Source organism: Callospermophilus lateralis, chromosome 8 (assembly GCF_048772815.1).
Source record: "Callospermophilus lateralis isolate mCalLat2 chromosome 8, mCalLat2.hap1, whole genome shotgun sequence".
In the NCBI taxonomy this organism is placed as follows: Eukaryota; Metazoa; Chordata; class Mammalia; order Rodentia; family Sciuridae; genus Callospermophilus; species Callospermophilus lateralis.
The window spans coordinates 30,575,429-30,596,442 of NC_135312.1; the positions used below are offsets into that span (position 1 = coordinate 30,575,429).

Genomic DNA, 21,014 nt, shown 5'->3' on the forward strand with positions numbered 1-21,014 from the left:
ATTTTGTGTTCTTTTTTCTTGATTAGACTTGGTAGATTTTTATCAAATTTTAGCTGTATTATTATATCTCTTTCATATATTTCTGCTCCCACTCCTACTACTTAATTGAGCTTTTGATACAAGTACTTTAAGTTATAAATGTTCTGAATACTGCTTAATCCCAGAGATCCTGGCATTTTAAGGTTTTATTATTCATTCAAAGCATTTTTTAATTTACTTTTCTTATGCTTTCTTAACCTTACAAATATTTATAATTGTGCCATTTAATTTTGAAAGAGCTGACGTGGGGTTCTATATTTCTTAAGGCAATTACTTGATTTCTAATGCAACAAATCATGCAGGAAACACAGTTTACACAGTTTCAAATTTAAAAAGAAGTAATGGAAATGCTTTTTATATTGATAGTTCTAATTGCATGCATGTCAAAACTGATTAGATTTTCTGATATGGGGGTGCTAATCCATAACGTAGGGTGGTGGGGAACATGAGAGGAATGGAGGAACTTTAGATAAGCCAAAGGGGAGGGAGAGGAATAGATGGGGCAGAAGGGTAAGAAAGATGATGGAATGAGATGGACATCATTATATAAGAAGATACAAATGGTGTCTCTATTTTGTGTATAACCAAACATTGTGCTCCGTGTACTATGAATTAAAAAGTACTCTGCTATTGTGTATAACAAATTAGACTAAAAAAAATAAATTTTGAAAAGCTGATCACATTGCATATTTCAAATATATGCATTTTATTGTACTTCATATTTACCTCTTTAAACCTATGGGGAAGGGCTGGGGATGGGGCTCAAGCCGTAGTGCGCTCGCCTGGCATGTGTGCGGACCGGGTTCAATCCTCAGCACCACATATAAACAAAGATGTTGTGTCCGCCAAATACTAAAAAGTAAATATTAAAAAAAAATATAGCTATGGGGAAAAATTAAAATTAAAAAAAAGAAATACTCAGCATTTTGATGCAGGTGGTGATTTCATGGAGGTCTGTGTGTATACTCATACATATTTGTAAAAATTTATAGATAAGCAGCATTTTACTCTTTTTTTAATTAAAAAATTAAAACAAAATTTCACTATTCTCTATAATAGCATTCAGTGTTTTAAACAAATTGGATTATTGATGGTCATCTCTTAAGATCAGTAATAGAAAAGTTACTCAACAGAAATAGTTCACATGATTATTCTGCATAGCCCTTTGGAGTTCTTGGGTATTTAAACAGTCATATTAACTATATTTATTGATTTGAGACTTGAGCAATATGAATTTACTGAAGATAGATTTAAGAATTACTAACATATCTAATGACAAAAATATTTTTTAAAAATTCATATTACTATTTGCCTGTTGATACTCCTTCCCCCAATAGTAAGGTACTCTACAACTGAGCTACACAACCCCAGTGTCCCATCCCTTCACCTTTTTGTTTTGTTTTGGAGGAGGAAGAGTTTATTTGGGTCTCAATGCTTCATTTCTTAGATGGCCTGCTCCTTTCCTTGGACACCTGAGGTGAGGCAGAGGAAAGTTCCTGCACCAGGAAGCAGAGAGGGCCTTAGCCCTTTTTTTAAAAAAAAATTTCAATTAAAAAAAAATTTTTTTAAAGTTGTTGATGTTTATATGTGGTTCTGAGAATCGAACCCAGGGCCTCACACATGCTCAGCAAGCATTCTACCACTGAGCCACTACCCCAGCCCAGCCTTAGCCCTTTTTAAAGTTAGAGTTTCACCAAGTTGCCAAGGCTGTCCTTGAACATGTGATTTCCTGCCTCAGTCTCCCAAACATCTTAAGATTATAGGAACTTGACATTAGGGTTTATTTTAATAGATTTAAGCTAATTTTATAAACTGATTTCTAAAAATCTCAATGCGATCTAATTTAATCATTGCTTTGTAAAAATGAAGATAAATGGAATAAAACCATGTTTTTGCTTGTATAGTTTATTACATTATTGAATTCAGATTTTTAGAATTAATCTACAAGGCTGGTTTTGTGGCTCAGTGGTAGAGTGCTTGCCTAGTATGTATGAAGCACTGGGTTCGATCCTCAGCACCACATAAAGTAAAATAAAGATATTGTGTCCATCAAAAAATAAAAAATAAATATTTTTTTAAAAAAGAATCTACAGCTGTCCAAAAATTCAAACACTTTTATTATTTATTATTTTTGTTTTTATCATTATTTTTTGGGGGGGGGTGTTTGTGCCTGGTACTGGGGATTAAACCCAGGGTGCTTAATCACTGGGCTGTATCCTCAGTCCTCTTTATTTTTTATTTTGAGACAGGGTCTTAATAAGTTGCCCAGTATCACCTTAAACTTTCGATCCTCCTGCCTTCAGCCTCCTGAGTCCCTGGGATTATATACATGTGCCATCTTTTGGTTGCTTGGCCTCACATTTCTTTGTACTGTCAAACATACAGTTTCTGTGACATTTTACATCAGAAAAATTGGTTTTAACTTTTCTATTTGTGATTGTTATGAATTAAATCTGAAGCTGCAGTTCTAGATCTTTCTCTTTCCCTCCCTCTCTTTTCTCCTTCCTTCCTTCCTTCCTTCCTTCCTTCCTTCCTTCCTTCTCCTTTCTTCCTTCCCTTTCCTTCCTTCCTTCCCTTTCCTTCCTTCCTTCCTTCCTTCCTTCCCTCCCTTTCCTTCCTTCCTTCTCTTTCCTTTCTTTTCTTTCCTTCCTTCCTTCCTTCCTTTTCTTTCCTTCCTTCCTTTTCTTTCCTTCCTTCCTTCCTTTCTTCCTTCCTTTTCTTTCCTTCCTTCCTTCCTTCCTTTTCTTTCCTTCCTTCCTTCCTTTTCTTTCCTTCCTTCCTTCCTTCCTTTTCTTTTCTTCCTTCCTTCCTTTTCTTTGCTTTTCTTGGTACCAGGATTGAACTCAGGGGCACTCAACCACTGAGCAACATCCTCAGCCTTATTTTGTATTTTATTTAGAGACGGGGTCTCACGGAGTTGCTTAGGGTTCCACTAAGTTACAGAGAGTGACTTTGAACTTGCAATCCTTCTTCCTCAGCCTCCTGAAATGTTGGAATTACAGGCAGTGCGTCACCATGCCCCACCTCTTTTTCTTTTCCTCCCTTCCTTATTCTCTTTCTCCCTTATTTCCTTCCTTGCAGTTAAACCCAGTGCCTCGCATATACAAGTCAAGTGCTCTGTTAGTGAGCTATATGACCCACTCTTTTTATTTTTTGAGACAGGGTATAAGGTCTCACTTAATCATACAGGTTGGCCTTCAACTTGAAGTCTTACTGCCTCAGCCTCCCAAATCATTGGATTGTAGGCATGTGCCACTAGGTCCTTAGTTTCTGATTCTTATAGACCCATAGGTCTATAATAGTTTGTGAGTATGCTCACAGTAGAAAGACATTCAACATAAAGGAAGTAGTATAAAGTAGTGAATTTACGAGTTTCTAAAGGAAAAGTATATCACTTAAATTTTTGTTTTGTTTTTGGCAGTTTTATAGCTTTATTTAACGATTAGCATTTAATTTTCATCCACATTATATATAGATTTTAGAAAGTTATAATGGGAATACAAGTAACAAAAGTATAAAGATTATTTGGTGATTCTTCTTCCTTACTAAGTTTTCTCAATAGTTGCACATGGGTATGTATGGGACATTCCATATTCCTGTGTCCCAGATAACTTTGTTGGGCCTGGTGAACACATCTGGAGACCCCATTTTCTTTTGTGGAAAATTTTTGGATCTCTTTTGAGTGCCCAAGGAGCATTTTATTTTAGGCCTTCTTCATGGATGTACTTGTGAATATTGATGGTGTATTCTTGGGTCACCACCTCATTGAGGCCTTTCTTGCCACCCTTCTTTGCAGGAGCCATACTGTCAGTCCCAAGTTGGAAAGGAAGAAGGCAGGGGATTTTGGTAGAGGGAAAGCTCAGTCCATTTTAACCATTTTTTAGAATGCAGTTGAATAATACTAAGTGCATTCATATTGTTATGTATCCAATCTCCAGAAGTCTTTTCATCTTGGAAAACTAAAACTCTTCCCTAATTAAGTAACAACTTACCCCCAGCTTTCTGTCTCTATGAATTTGATGACCTTGTATTAATGGAATCATACTATATTTGTCCTTTTATGTCTGGATTATTTCACTTAGCACAATGTTTTTAAGGTCCATCTACATTGTAGTATGTTCCAGAATTGCCCTCTTAAGGCTAAATAATATTCCATTGTATGTATTTTCAAAAGCTAAACTTTTTTTTTTTTAATCCATTTATGCACTGTGAAAAACTTTGTTTCCACCTTTTGGCTATTGTTTGTATTGTTCCTATGAATGTGGATGTTTGAATAATTATTCAAGCCTTGTTTTAGTATTTTTGGGTAAATACGCATAATGGAATGACTGGATCACATATTAACTCCAATTTGACTATTGCCATCCTAATAATTATGAGGTGTTAACTAATGGTGATTTTGTTTTACATTTCCTTAATGATAGGCAAGATTGAGTATCTTTTCATATACCTATTGGTCGTATGTATATTTTTGGAGAAGTATTTGATCAGACCCCCTACCATATAGTGGGAATGAAACCCAGGGCTTTGCATATGCTAGATAAGTGCTCTTTCACAGAGCTACACCTCAGACCCCACTTGTCCATTTTTAAATTGGAATTTTTGTTGATGTGAATTCTTTAAATATTCTGGATATTAATCTATTCAGATGTATGATTTGCAAATAATTCTCCCATTTTGTGGGTTGCTGCATTCACCTATTCATGATCAAGTAGTTGTAATCCATTTTCCTTTTTTTTTTTTGAAGCTGTTTCTTGAACTTTTGATACCATATCTAAGAAATCATTGCCTAACCTAGTGTCATAAAACTTGCCCTCTGTTCTAGTTTTAGCTCATATGTTTGTTTAGACCTTGAATCTATTTTGAATTAATTTTTTATATGTGGTGTGAGAATCCAACTTCATTCTTTTGAAAACTCACCAATTTTAGAATTGTTTGTTGCCTTTTTAACTTACAATATATAAGGCTGACTATGTAATGTTATAAAGAGCTTATCAAGATTTGTAAGAAGGGCTGGGGATATGGCTCAAGTGGTAGCACGCTCGCCTGGCATGCGTGCGGCCCGGGTTCGATCCTCAGCACCACATACAAACAAAGATGTTGTGTCCGCCGAAAACTAAAAAATAGTTATTAAAAAAAAATTCTCTTAAAAAAAAAAAAAGATTTGTAAGAAACAGATGCTCACCACTGTCACAGATAAAATATATATATCTAAAAAGAACAAATAAAATATATGCTTAGCTGGGCCTGGTGGTAAATGCGTGTAATCCCAGAGCTTGAGGCAGGAGGATCATGAGTTCAAAGCCAGCCTCAGCAAAATAAGGCACTAAGCAACTTAGACCCTGTCTTTAAATAAAATACAAAATAGGGCTGGGGATGTGGCTCAGTGGTCAAGCACCCCTGAGTTCAACCCCTGGTCTAAACCCCCCCAACCCCCCCCCCCCCACTGCCAGAACATACATATGCTTTTATTTTACATGCCTTAAAGAGTTACATAACTTTTGCTTAACGTGATGCCATGGATTTTTTTTTTTAAAGGCTGCTTTAAAACTCCATTGGTAACCTACAATAAAAATTAATTTAAAAAAAAGATTTTAATAATAAAAAAAATTAAAAAAAAATAAAATATAAAAAAAAAAACTCCATTGGTTAGACTAGGGGTACACATCAATGGTAGAACTCTTGCCTAGCATGTGCAAGTCCCACATTGAAGCCTCAGCTCTGCTAAAGTATGCAGAAAGCCTACTGAGATATTAAGTAGTGAGGCTAAGTGTTATATATTCATTTCTATGATACTTTGTCTTTTTCCCCTTTTTGGTTTGGGTGATTTCAGTTAGCTTTATGTTTTACATCTAGGCAATTTTTGATGTGTATGTTTTTGTTTTATTTTTCTTTTTCGTTTTTTAACAGATTCGTAATATTTAAGTACTGGGGATTGAACCTACTGGTGCTTTATCATTAAGCTACATCCCTCGACTTTTTTATTTTGAGTTAAGGCCTCACTGAATTGTTGAGGCTAACATTGAACTTTTGAGCCTTTTGCCTCAGCCTTCCAAGTCACTGGGATAACAGGTGGACAGCACCACATCAGGCTGTGTATATACTTTTATAAACATGTACTCTTTGTAAAATGTATTTTCTTCATAAAATATTTTCTTATTATTGTGATAATAGAAAGACAAGAATGAATATTTAAGATATGAATTTGGCTTTGTATGTTTTAACTTTTTTTTTTTGGTACTAGAGATTGAACTCAGAGGCATTCAACCACTGAGCCACATCCCCAGCCCTATTTTGTTTTTCATTTAGAGACAGGGTCTCACTGAGTTGCTAAGCATCTCACCATTGCTGAAGTTGGCTTTGAGCTCACCATCCTCCTGCTTCAGCCTCCCCAGCCACTGGGATTATACATGTGTGCTACCACACTCTTCTTAACAGTGTCCATATTAAAGTTTTTATGACTGTTGAAAACAACTTGTGAAGCTATATTGCTTTAAATACTATTTAGCCTTTCAGCTATGTTTGTTTTTTAGCATCATTGCCAGTTTTTTCAGTTCTGGTAGCTTATCTAAAATGATAAATTTATCATTAAAAATTTTATTCTATGAACATTTTTAAAGAATCATTTATAATGTGTTTTTTTTTTTTTTTCTCCTCTCAGGATATATAAAATACAGACATAACAGATGTCGTACTGTTTTATTTCATTAGTAACAAAGGTTAGTTAGCTTAAGCTTAAAGAACAGTATTTTTCATAAATCAGCATACATTAGAATCAATTGGAGAAGCTGTTAAAACACACCTGTGCCGGGTACTTTGGCACACCCCTATAATCCCAGCCGCTCAGAAGGCTGAAGCAGGAGGATCGAGAGTTCAAAGCCAACCTCAGCAACGGTGAGGTGCTAAACTCAGTGAGACCCCTGTCTCTAAATAAAATACAAAATAGGGCTGGGATGTGGCTCAGTGACTGAGTGCCCCTGAATTCCATACCCAGTACAAAAAATAAAATTAAATAAAAACAACAAAAAAAAAACACTTGTTTTCTGATTTGGTGGGTGTGGGGTGGGAAGAATTTTCATTACTTAGAAATTCCCAAGTGATGCTGATGCTGCTGGTTAGGGGAACAACATTTAGTTGAGATTCGCTGCCATAAGAAATCTATATTGGAAATAAATTTACTTCCTTCTTAAACGTAAGAATGGTCCTATTTATATACCAACTGTGGGAAAATAGAGGAACCTTATCTGTTCTGCGGGTTGAATCAGGAACCCAATTGGAAAAGGCTGGTTTAGATTGGTCTCATTTGTATTAAAAAGAATGTGCATACTGATATTTTCTTCAACATTTTTGGTATGTCAGCATTATATTTTTCATGTTTATAAATATTTTAATATTATTTGATAAAACGTTTAAAAAATTTTTTTAGTTGTTGATGGACTTTATTTTATATATTTATTTATATGTGGTGCTGAGAATCAAACTCAGTGCCTCACACATGCTAGGCAAGTGCTCTACCACTGAGCCACCACCCTAGCCCGATAAAATACTTTTTTTTTTTTCTTTGAGGAATGTGAGTGAAAAATTTATTTGCTCATTTGTTGCATTTGAAGTACTTTTTGTTGACATCCTTTGCCATAGACCACAACTGCAACCAACCACTTTACAGGTTTGCCCTCTGGGTCAATTTTACAGAGGACTGCCCATTCTCCTAGTTTCTTGTCTAAGACTGTGGCAGCTTCGTGAGTTTCACATGCAAGACCATTGTGGATGAGGGCAGTCTTCAACACCTCTTGTAAAGCAATGTTGAAGTCCACTATACCTCTAGCAGCAATGCCTTCCTTGGCCATGGCGCCATGGCAAAGGGTTATTATGGGTTATGGATGAAGCCAAATCTTGAAGTAACTGGAGCCTCTGCCTCTGCCCCCGTACAACTTGTTGACTGCAGGGAAAAGGCTGAAATACATTTTTAACAAATGCCAAGAAGTTTCTCTAGATAGATAGAACTCATTTTTATAGGTAAATAATTACTTTATAAAAGATATTTTCTTTATAAATACATTTAGAAATATGAATTAAGTATTGCATTTTGACCAAAAAGCTTATCCCATTTCAGAATAATATGGTATTATTTAAGACTTTCTTGAAAATAAAAGGTATTTACACCTGGCCTGGTGGCATACCTCCTGTAATCCCATCGGTTTGGGATTACAAAGCAGGAGGAATGCATTTAAAGCTAGCCACAGCAACTCAGCAAGGCCCTAAGCAATTCAGTGAGCCCTGTTTCTAAATAAAATAATAGCAAAGGGCTGGGATGTGTCTCAGTTTTTAAGTGCCCCCGAGTTCAATCCCCCTACCCAAAAAAAAAGATATCTACTCAGTAGTATCTTATTTGTCTTTAGTGTGCCATTGAATGACATTTCCACAGGCTATTTAGTACTAATGTTTTTTCACTATATGTCTAGAAAAATGGATAAAACGTTAGTGGATAGAGCTGACAGGAAAGGTATTGATAACAATAATAATAATTTAAAAAAGCCTATACAGGATGGAATTTATTTGAATTATCTAAAGAAATGGAAAAGCTCATTGTAAAGAACAAAAAAGAGAGGCAGGTATATATAATATAAACTTCTGTAAGTAAAAATAACTTAGCACTAGTAGATTTTTGTTTTATTCAGGAAAACATTGACTTGACTTTTGCCATACAAAGTCCTTATAATTGGAGTATTTTCCTGTTTTGAAATTTAGGGCAGCAGCAATGACTCTACGCACGGTATTATTGTCATTGCAAGCATTGTTGGCAGCTGCAGAACCGGATGATCCACAAGATGCAGTAGTAGCAAATCAGGTAAGGTGATGCTTTTGAAAGTCTTCCTTATACCTGTTGATGAGTCTCTAGTGGTTTGTGATGTTGATTCATGAGCATGAGCTATTGGAACTAAATTTGGAAATTGTTTCCTTTCTCATAGTAAGATGATTTTGTCAGATGTAATAGTGAAACCCTTATTTTTAACATAGTTTAATTGAGTACATGATAGGTGCTATTTTTCTAATGTTTGAGTGTTTCCAAATGTACAATCAGAAGAATTACAGTGAGGGCTAGGCAGGGTAGCTCAGTAAAAGAGCACTTAACCTAGCATGCACAAGGCCCTGGGTTTGATTCCCCAGTACCACAAAAAAGGTGAACACCCATGTATCTACTATTTAGGTGGATAGATTTACTTATTTATTTTGAGATGTTGTTTTGCTATATTGCTTAGGGTGGTCTTGAACTTGCAATGTTTCAGCCTCCTGAATTGCAGGGATCATAGTATGTATCCCCCCAGCTTCTAGATTCTGTGATTAACATTTTACTACACATATTATATTATGTATGTATCATGTGAACAGAGGCTGATCCTTACTTTTTTTTTTTTAATTTTTGTACTAGGGATTGAACCCAAGGGTGCTTAACTACCGAGCCACATCCTAGCCCTTTTTTTACTTTGTATTTTGAGATAGGGTCTTGCTAGGTTGCTTATAACCTCACTAAGTTGCTGAGGCTGCCTTTGAACTTGCAATCCCCCTGCCTCAGCCACCCAAGCCTCTGGGATTACAGGTGTGCACTACCCTGTCCAGCTCCTTCATTCAGTTTTGATCTTTTCTGGTGATAATTTTAATCATTTCCTACCATGGTAGTGAAGTGGAATAGTAGCATTACCAGTGACTTTCTAATTGGCTAAACAGAATAAATAGTTTCTAGTTCTGGTATTTAATCACTAAGGTAAGTGATCAGTAAATTATAGTTGTATTGGCTGGTTTTATAAATAATGCTTTATTTGAATACAGCCACACTTACTTGTGTTCTTTCCAGCTATAGTGGCAGCACTCAACAGAAACTGTGAGGTCTGAAAGTTTTAAATTATCAATATCTGGCCCTTTAAAAAAAAATAAGTCTGCCAAGCTCTATTCTAAGCTATTACAATTTGCTGAACACTTTTAAACCTAGAAATCTCTTGATTTATAAGATACTTCTCTTCTCATATTTGTAGTTGTTCCTTCTTAGTTTCTACAATTATTTATTATTTTAGTCCTTTAAATGTAGCTTGCTTATTCTGATGTTGTTCCCTTTACCTTCCATTGTATATATTCACTTGGGAGATCATATCTACACTGATGTTACCACCTGTACATTGTCCAAAATGTTTAGGATTGACCTCCCTCCTGAGCATCGCTTTTAAACTGCAAAAGTAGCTCTATAGGAATGCCCCTTAGATACAACACATTGCTGAAACTGAATGCAGAATCTTAAAACACTGCAAATCAGTTTATTTTTTATGATACTATCACCAGTTTATTTAAATACCCAAGTCACACAGCTTTTGGAGATTTTCTCCATGTCTCCTTTTCTTCCTCTTTTCTCCCCCTCTTAACGTTATGGACCATACCCAGGGTCTTGAGTGTGTTGGGCATGCTTCTCCTTGTGCACTTTTGAGCAGTCTCTCCCTCTGTCCCTCCCACCTCTGCTCTTGATTGCATCACCAGTTTCTGTCAGTGTTTTCATACACACTCTGGTATCCATAGGTCCCCTTTTCCTTTAATTTCTCACACCTCTCTCCCCTTAACTGGCCATTGAACACATGAACTTTACAACTAGGTTATATCCCAAGACCTTTGTTATTTTGAGACCAGTTCTTACTGAGTTGTCCAGCTGACCTTGAACTTGTGATTCTCCTACCTCAGTCTTCTGAGTGCTGGAATTACAGGTGTGCTCTATCACACTTGGCCCATTTCTTCTGTTCTCTCTTTGTGAACCTTTTCCTTTTCTCCATCTTCTACATTGATAACAGTTTTATACAATATAAATGTTACTTTACTTTGCTACTAAAAACTTGTTAATAGCTCCATTATCACTTATTTGAATCCAAATTCTTTAGTTTGAAGAGGTTCTCCATGATTTGGACTGTCTACAAACCCAGGTTCATCACCATGAACTTTGATCCTCCTGCCTCATACTCTGAGTAACTGGCATTATAAGCGTGTACCATCTGTACCCAGCTGAAATTGCACTTCTTTTTATGTGTCTTTTCATTCTGTCTGCCTTATTTCCTCTGTAGGGAAATGTTTCCTCCTAACAAACCTTTTTTTTTTTTTTTAGTTGTCAGTGGACCTTTAATTTATGTATTTATTTATTTATATGAGGTGCTGAGAATTGAACCGAGTGCTCATTTGTGCTAGGCAAATGCTCTACCACTGAGCTACAGCCCCAGCCTCTGTGTGTGTGTGTGTGTGTGTGTGTGTGTGTGTATTCATATTCTTGATAATATGTCCTGTTAATTTTCTGAGAGTGCTTGGAATTATTGTTTTTCATATAATTTATGTGTACATATTTATTTTATTTAATAGTCAAGTAATATGACTTGAATTCCAGTTTTCACATTTTCACAGGTTCAAGTTAAACTAAAAGGTTTTATACCAAAAATAGTTGAAATTTTTATTTATGCTTGGTGTGGTGGTACATGCCTGAAATCACAGTGACTCTGAAGGCTGAGGCAGGAGGATTAAAAGTTCAAAGCCAACCTCTGCAACTTAGGGAGATCTGCCTCAAAATAAAAAGGGTTTGGGGATGTGGTTCAGTGGTTAAGTACCCTTGGTACCCTCCAACAAGATTTTTTAAATTTTTTAATTATTTTTTTCTTATTCATTAATGGTAGAAACAAGATTATCATTTTAATATGTGATAGAAGCTTATGAGTCTTAAAATATTCAAAATGTTTATATACTTTTAAAGAGAAATATTAAAGTGACATGAACTATTACTCATTTATATTTTGTTTTACTAAAGCCATGATGCTCCTGTAGTGTTTGAGAGTGAATTTAATTTACATTTTTTTCCAGCTTATATGGGAAACATTACTTTTTAAATTATTTTGAATTAATAATCATCTGAAAACCTGGTATAACAGCTGCTTGGGAGGCTGAGGCAGGAGGTTTGTAAGTTCACAGTCAGCCCTATCAAAATAAAACCTAGCTATGAGGCCCTATCAAAATAAAACCTAGGGTATAGCTCAGTGGAGCAGTAAAGCCCCCTAGGTCCTATTCCCATTACTGAAAGGGTATACATGCTATGAGAACTGTAGATGTAGAATTTTCTTAAATCATTCTTCACTTGGACTTTGAGTTATAGCTCAGTGGTAGAGCACTTGCCTTGTCAAAAGAAAGAAAGCACTCTACACTAATACAACTCTAAGAAAACTGCAAAAATCTAGTTGTATTTTAGCCTGAGCTATGGTTAGTACCAAAGTTGGTCCCATTTATTAGATGATTTTCATATAATTTTATAAGCTACTATATGTTTAGTTGTATAAAGTTGTGCAATCTTTGCAATATCTCTCACTTCACTTAATATTAAAAATCTACCAAATTCACTGGAACTCACTTCACTTTTTAAGTTGTGAATGGACATAATACCCTTATTTATTTATTTTTATGTGGTGCTAAGGATCAAACCCAGCGTCTCACACATGTGAGGCGAGCACTCTACCACTGAGCCACAACCTTAACCCTAACTTAATGTTAGGTTTTTGCTAATTGTTTTTGTGGAATTTGGAGATGAAAGTAGAATTCTTCTTTCTTTTTTTTCTTTGATGGTGGTGGTGTGCCTTCTATCAATCCATCTTATGAATCAAAGCTTCATGTTAAGCAGTGTTTTCTTTAATGACACATTGAAATGTGAATCACTTTTATAGGGTGGGTGTGCTAGAGATTGAAAACTAAACTCTCAGCCCAGTGAATACCCTCTTTGCCCCTGCACTCAGAATTGACCCTAGGGTACTCTTCTATCATTGAACTACATCCCCGACCCGTTTTACTTTTCATTTTTAGACTGGGTCTTACTAAGTTGCCCAGACTGGCCTCCAACTTGGGATCCTCCTGCCTCAACCAACTAAATTGTTGGGGTTTAGACATGTACTACTGAGCCAGACCCAATGAATCACATTTTAAATGTAAATTCATTTTATTTATAAAAAAGCAGGGTATTAGGGCTTCAGTAATATAGCTCAATTCGTAGAGTGCTTGCTATGCATGCACAAGGCCCTGGGTTCAATCTGCAGCACCACAAAAAAAATTAAAAAAATAAAAGCAGGGTCGTAGGTAATTAATAGATGAACTATTATATTGAATATTATAACTATTGTCATGTCAATCAATTTTTCCCCCATGTAGTACAAACAAAATCCTGAAATGTTCAAACAAACAGCTCGACTTTGGGCACACGTGTATGCTGGAGCACCAGTTTCTAGTCCAGAATACACCAAAAAAATAGAAAACCTATGTGCTATGGGCTTCGATAGGGTAAGTACATAAGGGAATGTTTATTTTAATATATGTTTATTTTAAATTATTGCTGGAAATCTTAGCAAATTGGTTTAGCAAATAAGAGAAAAATCTAATTTTGATAAACAATTTTTCTATTACTAAAAATCCCTGATTATTTTTTCTTTTTGTTGATTACCAGTCATTGGTTTTAGAAACTTTATGTGCACTGAAAGTATGAGGCAACTTTAAGAAACAATGAATGATTTCTCATTAAAAAGAATCGTGATTATTTTAAAAATATTTCCTTGAGATTTGATTTTTGTTGTTGTCGCCTTCTTTTTTTTTTTTTCTCTACAGAATGCAGTAATAGTGGCCTTGTCTTCAAAATCATGGGATGTAGAGACTGCAACAGAATTGCTTCTGAGTAACTGAGCCCTAGAGAGAGAGCTGCTGATAGTCAAACTTGCCTCTTCTTGAGGAGCACCAACATCTGTTATTTTTAGGATTCTGCATAGATTTCTTTTAAACTGGCAATCTTGCCTAATGATGTTATCTAGGCACCATTGGAGACTGAAAAAAAAAATCCCTGCTCTGTAAATAAAGCTAATTAAACGTCTGTGTAAATTTAAAAAGGGGAAATACTTTAATTTTTTTTTCATACTTAATAGTGTAAAGATTCTTTGAGCTAAGCTAAAACCATGGAAAAAACATGCTACTTTAGTGTTTAGCAGTGTAACAAGACTAGCAAGAGTTTGCTTCAGGATTTTGTTGAATAATTAAGATAATATTTTGAGTGTGTCAGGGCCATTCAAATTGTTGGTGTTGCATCACAGCTACCTTAACTGTTTTTAACATGGATCCTCTGTGCCTGTGAATTTACTTGCATGCTTGTACTTGACTTCTTAGGATGGGTAGCTGAAAAGACCACCATTTTAAGCATTAGAAAATTCTTAAATATGAGATTTATCCAGAATCGAAGATGGTGACCTATTCAGAGCCTTTATGTCCCTGCTAACAGACTGGGACACTGTATCTATTTTCCCCCTCTTACCACACACAGCTAATATTCTAATGGTAAAGTTCTCTGTAGTTGGTGGGGAAACGTGCTGAGGGACAGTATCCCTTGCTCCAATTTTAGGTCATAGATTTGGAATGTTTTGTCAGTTTTTTAAACACTCTTGTAAGAATGTTAAAATGGAGCTGGCAATTTTTTCTTGCAAAACCAGTAAATACTTGACGTTGCAGTATTCCCAGATTTAATGAAAGAACCCAACTTAGTTTTTCAGTGAATTTGACATTGATTTTTAAACTGATGGAATTTTTTTGTTGAGAACTTAGAAAGATGCAATGAACTATATCTGGTAATTTTTAGCCTAATATTGGGCTTCATAGAGATTGTTTTATCAGATAATTTAAAAGTCACTCTTGCTTGCACCTTCCCCATATTGACACCTGAAAGCTGTGTTGGTGTTTTATTGTACATAATTCAAATGCACATAGGAATAGAATTGTGTTATAAATCTAGCTTTCTTTATGATGTTTCTGATAATATGAGAATTGAAAACTTTACCTTTCTTGTACATAGTCAGACTTTCTATTCATATTAAAGTTACATTTCATTCTAAGTTCAAAAGTTTGAAAATTATTAGTTTTGCAAGCTCAAACACTTAATTTGACCATTTATGAAGGTTGAAGTAGATTTATGCAGGCAGTTCTATACATAGAAATCCAAGTCTTATTCAATTTTCAGGACCAATGCAAAATAACAAAAATGTAATGCAATCAGACTGAATTAAAGTAAGGCTGTATATTGAGAATCATATATAAGGTTTGCTTTCTTCAAGTGTTATTTATCTTAAGTTATAATCGTTGAAGTGTTGGAAAATATCTTTGAACTTATTAAGTCAGCATAACTTCATTTGACTTTTCAATAATCTTGATACTAGAAGCAATAAAAGAACCATTATTAAATATATTGTAATGTTAAAGATGTGAAGGTTCTTCCAAAAACTGATAAGGCTTTTCTAATTTAACAGTGAACTCTTATAGTGATACTATTGCATACTAAACACAAGTTGCTGTGTATTTTTCCCTTATATGTTTGCTTAAGCATAAATTCCTTTATATACAGTCACATCCTTTGATTGCTGTAGTTTAGTTATTTTCTAAAGATGCCAAAGGAAACAAGATTTTTCTTTATTTATTTTAAATAGCTAAAACTTTGAACTTTTCTTTATATTTTGAAGTAAGATGGGATTGTGTGAAAATATGGATAGTTTGACCCACATTTGGTTAGTATTAATTTTTTTTTTTTTTTTTAGTGGAGGGTGGGTTGGTGATGATATTAGTAATATTTGGATTATAAACATTATCACATCTATCCAGTTTTACTATTTGCCTATATTATCAGGGTATGTTTAAATTGTCTATGGTTACACAAAAGAGAGAGAACTCAGAGATTACCAAAGTCAAGCATTACACACTTGGCTGCTGGAGGCATCTCTTCCCTGCTGTGATTTTTATGTATGTTGGCTGTATATTGTATCTGCTCATCTGACTATACTTCAGCATCTCCAGTACCCAGAAATTGGAAGATACAATATTTGGTTTGACATAATGAGTTCTTAATTATAAAAAGTTATTTTCCTCAGTTACCTTAAATGTGATGATAATCCTTCCTTTCTGTTAACATTTCCTACTGTCTTTATGGTTTTGTTTTTTCTTTTTCACTTCTCTATATGTAGATGTAGTTCCCCAAATACAGAAACTAACACAATTTCTTTTTCCTTCTGTTCTTAAGTATGTTTGGGAAAAGGATACTAAAAATTTAGGCCTATAAGATAAGTACCCTGATGGAAATTATTTTTGTAATTCACAGTGTTTTAGAATATATCAGTTTTAAAAAAAAAATAAAGTCTTCCCCCCAGCTTCCCCATGAGATCCCATTTAGTACAGGCACATTTGCCATTATTCACCTACACTATGGTAGGCTTTTATTATAATCAGGTCTTTTTCCTGAGTATGTGCCTAACTTGAAAAAAAGTCATATGTTAGTACAAATATTACAAATCAATGATTGAATGAGTTCTAGTTTGGGACCTAAATACACAGTGGTATGTAAATATTTGAGGAATTTGGCACTAATTTAGATGCTCTGAGTTGGTTCTCTGAAATGTTTTAGAATTGTGACTATGGCTTACTTAAACACACAACACCTTTGAGGATATGTAAATGTTTGGAATTTGAGGTTTTTTGTTTTTTTTTTTTTTTTTTTGCAAGTAATTTTTGAAATGAAAGACCTTTTTTCATATTTTTTCTGAAGTTTTTCATATGTGATTGTTTATGGAACTTAAAACTATGCAAAATAATTCTTTTTAAGTATCTGTAAGAAGGATTTGGCAATTACATTTTGCTTATTTATGCACTACAGAATGCAGCGTATTATATTCTGTTTAGGCTGCTTAATAAGTTTACCAATGTGAAAAGCAGATCTTGACTGTAAGTGTATGCCTGATTTGAGCTTTTCAAACTCTATAGAAAGTATGATAATGTTTTCACAGTCCTATGTAGCAACATGGGAAGTTAAGAATTGTCAGTTTGAAAGATTTAATATGAATCTGGGCAGAGAAGAGCTGGAGCCAGGTATACCTTCTTGTATATAAATGGAAACAATGTTTAGATATGAAAAAGGAAGCTGTCTGTTTACATTTAACTTTATTTCGTGGACTTTTACAAAATGATATATTAATCACTTTTTCTAGTTTCAAGGAATTTGAATTCCAGGGTACAAACCATTGATTTTAGAAAGTTGCATTTCCATTTTTTTAGTACCAATTTGAATTAAATGCTTATCATCAGCCAGTTGCTGTCACTGGGAAGAAGGCAACTTGAAGTATTTACTGATAAATAGTCTTTTTCCCAAGTGTGACTTTTTTCCAGTGTCTACAAATTGTCATACATTATATTTGCACTGTTGCAATACAGATGAAAAATCTTGTGACAAAGGGGTAGGGGAGTGTTGTTATCTCCCTTGTCCTGTTCTGTTACTGCTTTATTGGACTGACCTAACCTCATAAACCTGTGATCATCACCTAATGTGAGTTGTGAATGTGCCACCTTTTGCTTGGTTATTTCAACCATGCTGCTATATATAATCAGGTGTGGCACAGTTTATAAGTTTGGTTCTGAGGGTGAGTGGAGAGAAGTCAATGCACTGTGCTGTGAACGATCCTATCTGCTTGCTGTTACCTATTTTTTACAGGCATCATAATAAAAGCTAGACTATTTCTTTGGGGGAAAAGAGACTTATTTAATGTAATTTAAAGACTTTTCCAATAGAAAATGAAATACTATTGAAAATAATATCTATTTTTTAGCTTTCAGCAATTGATGGTGCTTTGTTGTGGTGTCTGCTGGAAGTCTACTGCCATTATAGGGATTCTCATTAACCTCACTGAGAAAGAACCTTGCTTGTTAGCGTCTCTAGATCCCTACTCTAAACAATCTGTTAGTGATGATAAATTCTGTAGGAGGGTCTATTCTGAGCCATTAACTTCCTGTAAGGGGAAAATGGGTGGGTTACCAGAAATACCATTGAAGTAGGGTGGGGTGTGGGTGGAGGGTTGGGTGTTTGTCTTGAGAATTAAAAACTACGAAACACTTTTGTACACAACTGATTTTTTAAAAAAATAAACACATTTTTAAAGATGTTGAATTTTCCCCCTTATTGGGAATTCTTAAAAATAAATGCATGCATGTTTTCCCCTGAAAATGGTTTATATCTTATTTCTGGATACTCCTCTCTGGACAAGCAATTTAGTCTTCACAGTACTTTGAAAAATAACTAGGGTGATGTGGCGCATGCCTGTGATCCCATCCTCTCAGGCGGAGACAGAGGATCACAGTTCAAAACAAACCTCAGCAACCTCAAGGCACTAAGCAACTCAGTGAAACCCTGTCTCTAAATTTAAAAATGCAAAAATAGGGCTGGGGATGTGGCTCAGTGGTTGCGTAACCCTCAGTTCAGTCCCTGGTACCAAAAGGGAAAAAAAAATCCTTTGATAGATTTCACAGTGATAGGCACATGATGATAAATGCAGTAAAATTGTATCCGGTCTTTGAATTTGAAAACATGGAAATTGCTTAGTTATAATTATTCAGCAATAGGATATTATTTGGTTAGTTTCTAATTCAGTTAGTTGGTACTTAAAGCAATACTACTTATTCTGTCTACACATATACATCTCTGTAAATTTTCATGATACCCTGAAGAGTACTCTGCAGATTGTTCCCAAAAGTTCTTTGTTTTTTTGTACCCAGGGGCACTTAACCACTGGGCCTTACTGAGTTGCCTAGCGCCTCTGAGGCCTTTTACTGAGGTTGATTTTGAATTCACAATCCTGCCTCAGCTTCCCAAACCACTAGGGATTACAGGTCTCTGCCATCATACCCACTGGTTCTGGGTTTTAAACCTAGTTTTCACTCAAGATTACAGAGCCAGGACTTTTCTGAGCGGTTTTTATATGGGTGAAGGACTTGCCCAATATTTTCTGGCACGTTTATAGATATCAAATGAAATGATGTAGCTGTAAAAATACTTTAAATTTTTATAGACTTCAATTTTAACACTAAATCTTTGCTAAACCGAAAGGTCTTTTCTAATTTTATTTTGAGACAGGGTCCAGCCGAATTGCCCAAGCTGGCTTTGAACTTGTGATCCTCCTGCCTTCCCCTCTGGTGTTACTGGGATTACAGCAAGAGGCTAGTTTTTAAATGGCTCTTATTTTGTCGTTGTTTTTGGTACTGGGTATTGAACCCAGGGGCACTAAACCACTGAGCCACATCCTCATCCCTTTCTATATTTTATTTAGTAGTAGAGACAGGGTCTCAATGAGTTGCTTTGGGCCTTGATAAATAGCTGAGATTGACTTAAAACTTAAAGATCCTTCTGTCTCAGCCTCCCAAACTGCAGGGATTATAGTCATGTGCCACTGTGATTTTATTTTTTTAGGTTAACTACAAGTCACTAAATAGACCTACTCCTCATTAATTAATTCTGTGCTTCCTTTGTAGCCAAGTTTATTACATTTCTGTCCATCGGATATACTTATTATGTCTTCACTCCTGTGTTCATCCCGAGGCTTCATCTTCACTCAGTAATGGGAATCAGGGTTGAGGGAAGGCTATTGACAAGCACAAAAGCATTGGGAGTACAGTGGCTTTAGAGAAAGTGTGGGGTTGAGGGCTATCTACACATGGAAGGGAACTTTGGAATTGAGGTAAAGGAAAATGAGTAATTGGAACAAGGGGATTATGATATCTAGATTTGAGTAGCAATTATGTGGCTGAGTGATTGAAATGAATAAAAGACAAGTGTGATAAAAGCTGGGCTGTGAACCTGTTGTGGGCTAGATGGAAAAGATAGAAAAGGCCTATTTATTTTTTGGTGTAGATATACACAATACAATGCCTTTATTTTTATGTGGTGCTGAGGATTGAACCCAGATCCCACCTGTGCTAGGCGAGCGCTCTACTGCTGAGCCACAATCCCAGCCCCTGTTAAGAATTATTATTATTATTATTAAAGTTTGATTGATTAAAGTTGCCAGTCTTATATCCTGTATCTAACTCAACTTGATTCAGAGGATTAAAATCTTCATTTTAATGATTTTTTTTAAATTAAGGGCTACACTTTATACTCAAGACTTTCCATTGATTTTAGGTGTTTTTTCCTTCATGTAGCAGTTCTTTCTCCAATACTAATTTCTGTTAAATATGCTTGGATTTTCTTCTCTCAGTTACCTACAACATTTGGAAAATATTGCTTCTTTATAACTTTCTTATCTTTAACTCTTAAAAATTTGGGCTTGGCCTCCAAGTTGGTACTAAAATTGAGCTGAAAATCCTTAAAATTACAGATTAAAAAAATATATATGGCACTCACTTGCCCAGAGGTAATGTGATTGGTATTGTGGTTTGGATATGGTTGTCCCTAAAAAGTTCATGTATTGGAAGCTTTGTCTCAGTGTAGGGATAATGAAGTGGTGGTGGTGCCTTTAAGGGATGTTTAGATCTTTTTGATTTTGTGATGTTGGGGACCCTCTCACATGCTAGGTCAAGGCTACATTCCCCCCACCCCCTTAATATATTTAGATATTGGAGTCATGAGCCTCTGAAAGGATTAATATGGTTCTAGCAAGACCTGGCTAGCTCTGGTGAGAAGGGGGCAGGGTCTTATATGGAAGTTACCCCATGCACTTGGTCTCTTCTGCACAGGATGGTTTGCCTTCTGGCTCGTTATGATGTAGCCAGGGGTGCTCTTGCCAGAATCCAGCAGTATACTCTGTCCAGGCAGCAGATTTGTGAGCTAAATAAATTTCCTTTCCTTATAGAGAATCCCCCAGCCCAATATTTTGTTACAAAGCAGACCAGGACAGCTGGCATTGTTGAGGCCAAAAATTTAACAGTTTTCAGTCTTGTTTTATTTTTCCAAGCAATTTTAGTAATAACATGTTCACTTCAGGAAACTTAGACTTAAAAAATAAGCTCTAAGTGGGCATAATGGCACACACCTGTAATCCCAGCAATTTAGATCCTAAGCAACTGAGGGGAAACACTACCTCAAAAAGGTTGGGGATGTAACTCAGTGGTCAAGTGTCCCTGAAATCAACACCCAG

General features: G+C 35.4%; 1 protein-coding gene across 2 annotated transcripts in view; it reads left to right on the forward strand.

Annotated features, from left to right (window-relative positions):
- Positions 1 to 18,109, forward strand: part of Ube2k (ubiquitin conjugating enzyme E2 K) — a 70,616-nt gene extending 52,507 nt beyond the window's left edge. For both annotated transcript variants that reach the window (XM_076863995.2, XM_077110212.1), the window contains 3 exons: positions 8,788 to 8,887; positions 13,246 to 13,374; positions 13,696 to 18,109. In XM_076863995.2, the coding sequence (XP_076720110.1) occupies positions 8,788 to 8,887; positions 13,246 to 13,374; positions 13,696 to 13,770 (304 nt within the window). In that variant the 3' untranslated portion in view covers positions 13,771 to 18,109. The remainder of the gene's footprint in view (positions 1 to 8,787; positions 8,888 to 13,245; positions 13,375 to 13,695) is intronic.
- Positions 18,110 to 21,014: the final 2,905 nt, after the last annotated feature.